Genomic DNA, 12577 nt, shown 5'->3' on the forward strand with positions numbered 1-12577 from the left:
AGAGTTCACAATAAAACATGTTGCATTGCCTGATTACTGTCAGCCACACCACCACTGTTGCTTAGTTAGATTAATACAGACTCACCTGATTTTGCAATATTATGTTTTTTCCCCCAGACCTTTCAAATACAGAAGTTTGACCCCTAGAGTGTATTACAGGTATAGTGTGTCGACTGGTTTGTAAGCAATTACTATTAGTGGAGCTGTTTACCTGTGTGGGGTCAAACTTGAGGAAGTCTACCAGGTCACTGATTTTTTTAGTATTGTGGAGGGCCTCCTGCTGAGAGAATGCTTTGTTCAAGATAAAAAGAAAATAAAGTGGTAAGAAATTTATTTAAAACCACTAATACAAGAAGGGTTACAGTCTGAGGTCTTTCAGCATGTGTGGGGTTTATGATACTGTTGTGGTCTCTAGTTTGCCATGGTGTGGTGTGCTGGGGAAGAGGCAACATGGACAGAGACAGGGAAGGCCTTTTAAAAACATTGGAAATTTGGTAGGAGAACCACCTCTGCCCAGGATTGCCCACTTGATACCACTGAGCAGGTACCAGATATAGATGTTAACCAAGCTGACACTCATCACGTACTCATCAGCACATGACTTATACATCCACAGTGCTGGAAGGAGGACTACTATTGTTGGTCATTCCTAAACACAGCCATCTCATTTCATGAAAGCCCCCTTTAATATCCACTCACCTATGCTTTTTGTTAAAACAATCTTGTTAATTCAGTTATCTTTGCTCTCTTACATTTACAATCTTATTTTGTTCAGAGCTTCTTCTCTTAATTCTATAATGAATCTAAATAGATATTTATTAACATAATTATCAAAACATTATGTATACCCTATGTCAAGGCTACTCAGTTTGGTTCTACAACGGCTGCAGCTCTACCAGTTTTCAGTATATCTCTGCTCCAACACACTTGACACAAATTAAATTGTTATGCAGAACTTCCTTGGCTTTTCATGGCTGAACTGAAAAAACAGAGTTATCCTTCACTACTTGTAACACACATTTCCCCACTGAGGGTTCAATGAAGTGTAATTTATAGGAAGAACAGAATTTGTATTTGTCTTGATGTGTCTGTAAAGTGCCCTGACGTGACATTGTTGTGAAGCAGCAGTCTACAAAAAAAAAGCTGAATTGGAGCTGAAATATTTGTTTGGAAACTGCTTTTTATTTTTGGGTGATAGGTGTGATTGCGTTGGGATAAGAAAAAAAAAAAAAAGAGAGAAATTCCACTAGCGCTGGTGGAAGTATCCGTCTCCCAGCAGGAACCTGGCAGTTCAGCTTCTTTTTCTACTCAGAGGGAAACAAACTGTCTGTGGGCAGAGAGAAATGAGTCTGACCTGACCAGGAGAGCTACATGTCACTTGTATTTGATGAAGAAATCAAACTACCTTCTGTCTATTGTCTATTCTTGTTTTTTTTTCTCCTTCTTTTTTGTTCTCAATTCATCACACGTTCCTCATCTCCATGTCATTCCAGCCCAGAGAAGTGCTGCATTTGTAAGAGGGGTTTTAAAGACATGTAACTTGCTGTGAGTGCTGTATCTGTATCTATTTTCTGGCTGAAACGACGCAACACTAAATTGAATATTTATATATCCAAGAGTGAAATCTGTGCAGTGTGACATGTAGTTTCAGGTGTTAAAGAAATATCTTGCGTATCTTAAATTTGTGGTGTTCATTCCCTTTTTTCATCAGAGGTTGACACAACTTGATAGTTTTCTTCTGAGAATGAGGAAAAGCAAATGTTTCAGGGGGGAAATGCATTTTAGGTTACATTTTTATTCAAGGGTAAAATGTGGAGAGAAAAAAATGTATCTAAACTTTAAGACGTTTCAAGAGGCATTAAAATTTGTTAATATGTTTTTAATAAACGTTTCTCTCCTCTGCAGCACGAGGAGCACATGTCCAGGGTGTTTGATGAAGTGATGGGGCTGGGGGACTTTGCCGATTCCTCCAGGGGCTCCGTTGCCTCCTCCAAGAGTGGCGGTCAAAACGACGCAAAGGGATTGGATGAAACTTCAGGACAAGAGGAAAACCAACCAGCAGAAGAAGACAGTAACAGCAGCAAACAAGAGGAAAAGACAGATGAGGGTGCGGGCGAGTCAAGTGTTCCTCCCCTTACTTCTTCATCTGCTAAGAAACCCTCTGGGTTTAATCTGGGAGCCAATCAAGGAGGCGGTGGAGGTAGTGGAGGTGCAGCGTTTGACGATGCCCTGGATGGTCTTCCTTCTTATGGACAGGAAGAGGACGATGAAGACTGGCACTTCGCCTTGCCAATGGGTTCTCTGGAGGATGTTGATGTGGGAAAAGCCAATGCCAAAATAAACCAACTTGGACAGGAGAAGAACGTATCCCAAGGGGATTCTTTTACTCGCAAGTCTGGAGAAGAAGAGGAGAAAGAGGAGGAGCAAGACAGGGAAGGGAGTGGTGGGTCCGCCAATACTTCCCACTCCTCGCAGGACAATACGCCCGAGGACAGCAGAGGTACAACTTCATATGGATTATTTTTTTATTGGAACAAAGAACAAGATTGGTTAATATTTGGTCAATGGACTTGTACTTCTATAGCGCGTTTCTAGTCATACAGACCACTCAAAGCGCTTTACACTACTTGTCACATTCACCCATTCACACATACACACTCATACCCTGATAGGCACATCGGGGGGGCAGTTTGGGGTTTAGTGTCTTGCCCAAGGACACTTTGGCATTTCAGAGGAAGCCTGGAATCGATCCCCCAACTTACCAGTTGATGGACAACTGCTTTTCCGCCTGAGCCACAGCCGCCCCATTTCTATTTTGTTTGTCTTTTAATAAATATAATTATGTAAGCAATATATTTACTTGATGTTTTAGGGATGTCCATCACTAAAGACTCTCATATGGTCATAAACAGAATTGTGTACTACTGTCATTGATAATAATGACATTATCATTTAACCAGTGTTGGCTAGATACTTTGCCAACATTGTCATTATATCATGATTAGCTGTTTGAGGTCAATTTAAGCCACACAGGAGAAAGTTTTAAGCTTGTTCCATCCTCCACGAGAAGCGAGAACTTTTTTCTTGTTCTCGAGGCTCCGAGAAGAAAATGACGTCATTTTGTTCTCGCGGACGTGTTTGAAGACAGTTCTCGACACATCGGGCCGGCAGAACTTTCTTCTTGCGGTGCTCCGAGAAGTATCATGTGATTGGTCGGACATGTGAGGTGGGCGTGGTTAACACTGAAAAAACATAAAGCAGAGTTGCTGCTTCCCCGTGTTTGCTGTTGCCGGCAAAACGGATTGTTTTAATAAAACAGCTGATCGAGGTGGTGAGAAAGTACGAACATTTTTACATGTAGCATTAAAACACTCGGACCCAGCCACGTGCACGAGCCGCCCTGCCGCGGACGAAGTTGCTCGTTAAATGAAACTAGAAAAGCACTCGGAGAGCAAAAACCTCCGCCAAGCACAATGTTAAAGAACCCTTTTAAAACATTCCTGGATCCAAATAGTGATCCGGATCGCCACCAAAATTTAATCAGTTCTTCATTTTTACATTTCCAACAACTCTTGAAATATTTATAATAATCCGTCCGTAACCTTTTAGTTAGTTAGTTAGTTTATTTTGTTTTGTTTGTATCAGTTACAGTTTGTCCATTTCCAAAAAACAATTGAGTAAAACAAAAACAAAATAGGCAGAAGCAAAGCTTGTCTGTAATAATGTACACTTACAAGCAGAGATGCCTTAAGTTATACAAATAACAAAGCAGATGCATTACATAATTTAAAAACATACATACATACACAATTTATAAAGAAAAATCATTTATAAAGTTACATATCTCTCAAAATAATCTTTTTAAATATAAATAATTACTTTTTTTTTTTTTTTACCTCATTACTGAGTTTATTCCACAGTTGAACCCCCCAAAAGGACAAGCACCTCTGTTTCACCCCTGTCCTAGATTTTGGAACAATAAATTTACAACAGTCTCTAAAGTTATATTTAGTCTGCTGAAGCTTCAAGTAACTTTGGACACCTTCTGGAAGAGCATTTTGTTTAGCCTTAAGCATAACTTCTATCGTCTTATAGTAAACTAAATCATCAAATTTCATGAGTTTTGATTTAATAAATAATGGATGTGTGTGATCATAATAACCAACATTTATCAAGCGTATGGCACGTTTTTGTAATAGAATGATGTAATTCAGAGTTATCTTGTGGGCGCCACCCCAAAGTTTAACACAGTGTGACAGTATTAAGGTACAGTAGATTATAGACAATGCTTTTTATGGTAATAAATGGTATTGGTATAGATAAATGGTATATTTGGTAATAAATAAATTTTAAGTTATCTTGAGCACAAAGACACAAAGAAAAACATAACCTCCTCGGCTGAGGTAACAACCGGGTTCATTGCACATAAAGCAGACATCGCCCCCCGCCGTGATCCCTCCCCGCTGCAGATATGCTCCTCGTGGAGGATGTATGAACCTGACGAAAAACAGGTTTTTCTTGTTCTTGCAGCCACGAGAACAAGAACTCAGTTCTTGCTTCTCGTGGAGGATGTTACAAGCTTTAGACCATTCTTCCTTTGACTGTCCTCTGTCAGACTGTGGTTGTATCTGTGATCATGCATAGTCTTTAGTAAGGTGTGCATCTTTGGCTTTGTTCATCATCAGCAGCTGAAAACCATAAGAGCTTGTTTAGTTGATGGTAAAAGAGAAAAATGCTCAAGTTCAGTAAAGATCTGTCCACAAAACAATACTCTTCACTATATTTATATGACTATAATCATAATTTTTAATAGGCTAGTTGTACCATTTTTTACCCAACTTTTCTCTTTTATACCTCTGGGCTTGCAGTTTATTTATTAAAAAAAAAAAAAAAAAGGAAAAGTTAGTTGTCACATGGATGTTTCTCTTCCAGTTTGCTGTGATTTACACAAAATACAATCACCACAAGAGTTCCTGTTGGTTTCATAATGTTTTCCATAAATGAACTAACAAAAGAGCCTGTTGTGGAAAAGAAGTGGTAGTATTTTGTTTTTACGCCAGACCAAGCTCGTAACTTACACGACACACATGAAGGTAGTTGCAGTTTTTCCATAAATTTAGTACTATCCAGAATCCTTTAACATCACTCGACCTGGAGTACATTCCTCCGATTAATTTGATCAAAAGGTGGCAATAAAATAAGCTTGTGCACCAAACATGATGCTTTTTGTTGCCATTTAACTTTTTATTGAGCTACAAGTTAACTTCCAGATAAATAACGTAATAGTGGAGCATAACACAAACAAGACAGAGCAGGCAGCGTTATGTTTCTGCTCCTGTGAGTGCATATTTTAAGTTACGGTGTGCAGGTTTTATTCTTTATCCTTCAGGTAGCAGTGAACAATGGACACTTTCTCATAATCAATCATCAATAATCTTGGCCAGCACAGATAGGTTCCTTTAGGGGATGTTTGTCCATTTAAGCAAAGAACAGCAAAAAAAATTTTTGAAAATTCATATTGCTAACTCTATAAGAAAATCTGTCACAATTACAGTCATTTCACAACTAAATCTAAAAGCAATCTTCATGTGAGTTACGCATGAATGACCCTGTTTGCTTCCCTGACCAAGAACCTGTTTAGAGCTACGTCAGTCAGGTAAACAATTGAAATAACCAGTGAATAACACTCATTGTGCCCCTACAAAGTAATGTCCTGCTGAAAAAAAACTAACATTTTGTCATTTACTACATGTAAGAAACTAAATGCTAAATAATAAGTAGCATTTTTTAAACTAAACTTGACATTTTTAACCTGGTTAAAAAAGAAAAGGTTTGGATCTTTTCAGATAATTGTTAATCTCTGGACCACTTTTCAAAAAGTCTTAAAATTTTTATATTAATCAACATTTTAGATTATAATTAAACAGCTTGAAAGGATGCACAGTGTCGTGGTAAGGCGTTGCTTGCTTAATAATTGTTCCTCCAGAAGGAAAAGTCATTTAAATAGTTGTCGCTAAACATCGAGGTCAGCGCTATGACATCAGCATCGTTGTGCTCCCTTTTCCCGTCTCTTTTGGTGGTAATGGCTAACTGGAGCAAAGACTCAAACTGGGAACCCTCCACATACCTGTGCAGCGTGTGTCCTGTTGTAACTTTTCCTTCTCTCTGTCCTTAAATCAGATGATGGCATCCTGAACCAAGCAGAGGAGACTGAAGACAGCCAACAAGAGGAGGTAATGACTTCAATAGACGGTGAATTAGCAGCGGTTTTGTCACCAGGTATTTACTAAGACTTAATTTCAGACACCAGAGACTGCTCCAGTGGAGGACAGTAATCCCCAAACGCCTCCTTCGGTCAATATTAAAGATGAGCCTATTGATGAAGGCTACGATGCTGCTTTGCTTCCTCAGAGCTCCATCAGGCAGATCAAAGAGGAGCTGGAGCAACAAGAGGTAAGTGTGAAATAAAAAGAAGTGCCTCTGCTTCAGTAGTTCCAGATGTTTTGTTATTTTCTAGCTCAGCTAGAGCGTAATAGTTTATCTCTAAAGCTGCTGAGAGTTTACATTGTGAGAAGTTGGTCATAAATGATTTTATTAAAGGCGAATGAAGAATAAATTAACTTTTTAACACAGCGTCTTGTTTCTTTTTGTTGTTACAGGAAGAGCTTAGGATCAGCTCAGTGTACTCTGTAGTAGGAGGAGGAGGGAACACCTTTACATCCCCTTCCTGTGAGTTCATTTATATGATCATATTGACACAAACTGGTTTTGTTGTGTTGCAGGAACAGGGCCTTTGGGAAGAGATGAAGTGATATGTGTAAGTTTTAATGCTCACAAGGTCAGACTAAAGGTAACTATTGATACCTTAAGGTAGATTTGTTTTGCAGTAAATAAGAAGATACTTTGTTCAAAAACAAAACTGATTAAAATTAAAAACACATCCAAAATGGACAAATACTCATCTGAAGCTTGGATGTAAATAAGTGCATGAAAGCCTTAAAAATAATGAAAGGCCATTAAAAAGATACGTCAGCATAAAATTACATAATTTAGTCAAAATCAAAAACATGTTAACGTATAAAGGATAAGATCTGCATAAATGTCTGCAATCCCTAAATTTTGATGCCAAGAATTACAGTAAAATAATCAAATGGAAATGATAGCCACTGTTATAATTGCTGGAAATGAATATAAACATCTGAATAAAAACCTTGTAGACTCTGTGAGCCAAACCATCAGAGAATAATCTTTTTTTTTTTTTTTTTTTTTTTACATTTTAACTATCAGAACAGAAATCCTCTGAATGTTTTCAGTCTTCTTCTTCCTGTGGAAGTAAAGTTACATCAGCGACATCACATACAAACACAGCTGAGCTGTTATTGTCTCCTTTTATTTCCGAAAGTGCCCCCAGTGATTCCAGCTCCTACTCCGACCGCCATTTTTATACCTGGCCGAGGAGCTGTCCTGCAGGCCATGGCTTCCCTTCCTCTCAGACCTCCAGCTCCACTCCCACCTTCAATCCCCACTCTGGCAGCAATACCACAACGCCCACCACAACCCCCCGTTCCTGGTAGTGTTCGCTGCAGTGGCTGCTCTAAGGTACTATTGACAAACACAAGTCAGTTTCAACAGTATGAACCAAGCAGATATTAGCTGCTTATTCTGATGTTAGCCAAGAAAAACAATGTGGTTCTAGTTAAAGACTTTTAACTTTTTTTTAATCTGGGCTAGGTTCTTCTGAAAGGCCAAACAGCTTTCCAAAGAAAGGGGTCAACGCAGCTTTTCTGCTCCACAGTCTGTCTGACGGGCCACCTTCCTCCAGCCACCAAGAACCGAGCCTGTTTCCAGTGCAACAGGTGATCTTTTCATGAACATGTATATATTTCAGGGTTCCACTTTCCAGGCTGTAGTCCGATAGCTGAAGTAACAACTAGAGCGTCACCATTGCATACTACCTTTACATGTCATCACTTTCCAGCTAAACGGTTTGTCACAGATGGGATTTGCCCCGTAGCAAAGATTTGTCCCAATACAAGGAAATCTAAGCTCAATGAATTCAAAGTGGATACACAGTTTTAAACGTTGAATTTAACAAATCACAAAGGAAAATTGATTAACTTTTGTGTCACATTTACTGTCAATAAGATCGAAAAGTCTTCCCTTGTTACAAGGATGAGCTCTTAGCTTTGCACGGATATCAAATTTTGGCCAGTCAATCTTTATGTAAAAATGTTTATTATAACTTAACCTTTTTATCAGAGCAGAAAACAAAAACTTGAATCACCTTTGCAGCTAACAGATGAAAGCACAAATACTGCGAAACTTCATTAGCTGCATTTCCATTACATTTTTTTGCAAATTGAAAGCGATATTTCTAAGTTTTCACAAACAACAATTACAATTTGTGGTTGTTTCCATTGAATAGTGTTTAGGGCATAAGCTTCAGTTCTTGTAAAATCTAGTTTGGGTGATGAGATTTTGCAAGAATTGTGGTCTATGCGGGGTAGCCTCGTGACATTTTGGGGTTTTCTACTTGCTTTAGTGAATTTGCTTCGGTTTTTCCGAAGCTTTTCTTTTCTAAAACTCTGAAATTTGCTATTGTTTGGTCCATATCATGCCATCTTTACTGGAAATATACTGGTCACGACCCTCCGTGTCACATCTGGGGACACGTAAATGAAAAAAAAAGTGTTTCTATTACACTTTTGAGATATATTTCTCTATCAAAACAACTGAAAAACCACCTCATGAGAGCATAAAAACTTTTTAGTGATATTTGAGACTTTTTTTCTAAATGTGAGTGTGTCCATTAGCAGTTTTTGATTGCAATATTTGGTTTTTGTGTAATTCTAGGTGTAATGGAAACAGACCTATTGACTTGCAGGTGTGATTAAATAGATGTAGCAGATATAAGGAGTTTTTTCTTATTGAACCCTCGGCCAACAGAAATATAGCATTGATACTAAAATGTGCTGCATATTTGGTAAAGCACGCCGTCACATTTGTCTTTTCATGTATGGTTTACATTTCTGTGTTTTCAGGGAAATTGTGCAGCCCCGAGATATGGTCACAATTCCTGCAGATGACAACACCATCATGCACTTTTGTGGCCAGTTCTGTCTGTCTGTCTTCAGACACAAGAAGAAACAAGTTGATAAGGTTCCTGAAAAACGACCAGAAAAGAAACAGGAGAAACCACCGGAGAAACAGGTGGAGCGCCAGCCTGATAAACCCTTTTGTAGTGTCTGCAAAGTCACAAACAAGGTGAGAGACTCATAAAGTTGAGATCATTTTTAGGGATGCACCATTCCACTTTTTGGGAGTTCTGATCCGATACCAATACCTGAAATTTGAATATCTGCTGATACCGATATTTGCCGATACCAAATCTGTTTATGTGAGCATTATTGTAACCATGGTTATTATTGCTGTTATAACTGTGTAAGATTTCATTAGGTTGTAATAAATGACCCATCCTTTCTGAAGTTGCCTCACCAATACAAATATAATAACATTACAGATCTAACAATTTCAACAAGTTTTATTCTGATTTGGCACATTTTACCTAAATACAACTATAAATGTGTGGTTTTGAAACAATAATCTAACTTTTAGTGTAGCAAGAAAGTCACATTTTAACATTCAAGGCGTTTATTTATTTTAAAACATGTCTGAAGCATGTCATCAAACACATCTGCGCTGGCTTGACTAGTGTGGTATCGGTACACTTTTATTTATACCAAGTACGAGTACACATGCTTGGTATTGAGCTGATACCGATACTGGTATCAGTGCATCCCTCATAATTTTGAGATCTTAAAATGACTTGGCTAAAGAATGCCATTATTCTGTGAAATATTTAGCATAACGATACTTTCCTAAAAACATGAATGTTACTGATTTGGCAGCGTAGCTGGATACGTAGCGTGGCAACCATAGACTGTAGGCAACGCTCTTTGGGAGGGGTGGCGGCAGCGGCTCTCCTCTTGTCTTTGCATATTGAATTAACAGTGTTGAAATAACAGTGAGGATCACTGCCCTACAGCGACACACCGGATTAAAATCAGTGGGTCATTAACAGACTTGCACAGAAATTGACAGCAAACTGTTGGAGAACCATGAAGTTTTATTAATTTCTTTCAATATGTTTTTAAATTATTTGATTGTATTTCATGATTTTTATTTTTCTTCATTATGTTAATAAAGTGACAGAGCACCTCTGTCTTATAAAAAAACACAAAGTGGATGATTCACACATCACACTTGAGCTGTTTTGTTTTACTTTTTACTTTTTACCATCTTCCTTGAACTTGTTTCTGATTTTAGACATCGCTGACAGGGAAAAAATGAAATATTTGCCACTTTTATAATCCTGTTGTTGATGTGCAGCATAAAGCTGCTGCTGTGCCGAGAGAGACCTCCCTCCCACGTGTTCTCAGATGTTGTGACTTGTCTGAATATGTGCTTTATTTAAATGTGTTTTTTTGTTGCATTTTTTATCCTTTTTCGCCTTTTAGGTGAAGTGTAGAGATACTTCTTTTTTTTTTTTTTTTTTAACACCCACCCATCCTCCCTCATGTAATCTTTTCCTCATACTGTATAAAAAGGTGCGCCACTTTGTGGCTGCTGCCTCAGTCTGCCCGATCCTGTTTATGTTTATGTCACATATATGTTGTTTTTGTCTAATCTCTGATAAATTGTACTGGAATAATTTTGTCGTGCCGGAGACGCTGTCTCAATGACAAATAAAGCTGATTCTGTAGGAAACACTTACAGGTGTGAACGTGAAGTCCTGTTCAGTATGTTTGTTTCCCTTCAACTCACCATAATTTCTGTCTTGTTTGGTTATGTTTTCTACAGCAAATTGAACACGAGGTCACCCACCAGGGTCGCTTGCACAGACTCTGTAGTGATGCTTGTTTTGTGACTTGGCGCAAGCTACGTCAGCTAGCTATGAACTGCTGTGAAGGCTGTGGACTTTACTGTAACAGCAACTCCGGTTCCTGTCAGACACTGTCAATTGACAAATCTCAGCTCAACTTCTGTAGTCCTACCTGCGTTGCCACCTACAAACAGGTATGAAGCAGTTATTTTTATAAGACATTATGACATTTAAGGTTTCAGTAGCTTTAGAAATTATGTGAAAGTGTCGTTTGTAACAAGTTAAAACCATTTTTTTCGTAGACCTGCAGAAAAACGACTGAATGTGCCAACTGTCGCAAGATAACCTTAGTATCTTCCACCTTCATGGAACGAGACCTGAAGGGGAAAGTTCAACTTTACTGTTCATCTACTTGTGTGGATCTGAGTCGACCACCTCAGCATAATCTCACAGGTACAACACGACTCAGAAACACACATTAGTTTATTAGCTGGCACCATTCAATCTTGGTTTACTCGTAATGTTACTGGTTTTATAGGTACTCCGTTCCCCTGCTCGCTGTGCAAAGTTACAGCTGTTCCTCAGTATCATCTGGCTATGGTTGACGGCACCATACGAAACTTCTGCTCCTACGCTTGTGTCTCTACTTACAGGGTAAAAATAGCGTTACAAGTATTTAAATTAAGTATTTGCATTTTGTAAGTATGTTCTTCTTGTAAATTTGAACTTTTTCCATCATTGTGTTGCAGAAGTCTGATCACACCTCTCAGCCAGAGCTGACCAATGGAAACTCCTCTCTCAGGGACCCCTCTGGCAGAGACGCCTCAAAGCCGGGGCCCTCTGCCGGAGCCAGCTCAGTCCCTCCCATTCCTCAGGATTACCCATCTTCAGTTCCATACCAAGGGCATCATCCCAGTCATACCTCAGTGCCCCCACTAGTGCCTCCCCACTCAGCCATTTCCTCACCTGCTGTCCCAGGACAAGCCCAGGCTAGATCACCCCCAGATCAGCCTCTGAAACCAGCAGACGCCGGGCCCAGTGACACTCCCAAGCTGATCTGCCATCAGTGCAGCAAAGCGTTCAGCACCAAGCCGCTGCTATTCAGTCACCAGGTAATAAACATGGGTCACATCTCAGACACTTAGACCAGCTTTTTTGAGCCAAGGCACACTTTTTTTTCCACTGAAAAATCACAAGGCACGCCACAAACCAAAATGTTGTTTTTTTAAGTCCATATCATTAGCATAAAGTCCATCTTGTCAAAGCTTCTGGAATAGAAATCAGATATCTTGCAGCACACTAGTGTGCCACGGCACAGTGGTTAAAAAACACTGTTTTAGATAATATCCTTTTACCAGCATATGCAGTGTTGATGCCAATTAATTAATATATGTCTTCTCAACAGGGCCGCATTTCTATTTTCTGCACTAAGATGTGTTCTGAACAGTATAAAAAGCAGAAAAACATTCTTGCATTATGTGAGTACTGTAAGCAAGAGAAGCTGCATTATGAAACTATCAGCTACAACCAGCAGGACCTGCTCTTCTGCAGCGAAAGTGAGTAAAAATAAACACACTTCCTGTTTTCACTCTTCCCTCAGTTTTCTGCATTAGTGTTGCAAGATATTTGAGTTGACGGGTGACATCAAAATGCAGAAATGTTAATGTGAGGACTTAAGCAGTTTAGTGCTTTTGG

The 12577-nt window shown here is 39.0% G+C and overlaps 1 protein-coding gene across 1 annotated transcript in view; it reads left to right on the forward strand.

Moving 5' to 3' along the window:
• LOC306772290 (zinc finger MYM-type protein 4) overlaps positions 1 to 12577 on the forward strand; it is a 33570-nt gene that overhangs the window by 873 nt on the left and 20120 nt on the right. Inside the window, exons 2-13 of the mRNA XM_079261711.1 lie at positions 1906 to 2500; positions 6181 to 6233; positions 6304 to 6453; positions 6660 to 6729; positions 7403 to 7599; positions 7732 to 7856; positions 9042 to 9264; positions 10861 to 11076; positions 11185 to 11335; positions 11421 to 11536; positions 11632 to 11994; positions 12288 to 12438. Coding sequence (XP_079117837.1) covers positions 1906 to 2500; positions 6181 to 6233; positions 6304 to 6453; positions 6660 to 6729; positions 7403 to 7599; positions 7732 to 7856; positions 9042 to 9264; positions 10861 to 11076; positions 11185 to 11335; positions 11421 to 11536; positions 11632 to 11994; positions 12288 to 12438 — 2410 coding nt within the window. The remainder of the gene's footprint in view (positions 1 to 1905; positions 2501 to 6180; positions 6234 to 6303; positions 6454 to 6659; positions 6730 to 7402; positions 7600 to 7731; positions 7857 to 9041; positions 9265 to 10860; positions 11077 to 11184; positions 11336 to 11420; positions 11537 to 11631; positions 11995 to 12287; positions 12439 to 12577) is intronic.

This window comes from Telmatherina bonti, assembly GCF_933228915.1.
Source record: "Telmatherina bonti genome assembly, chromosome: 22".
Lineage (NCBI taxonomy): Eukaryota > Metazoa > Chordata > Actinopteri > Atheriniformes > Telmatherinidae > Telmatherina > Telmatherina bonti.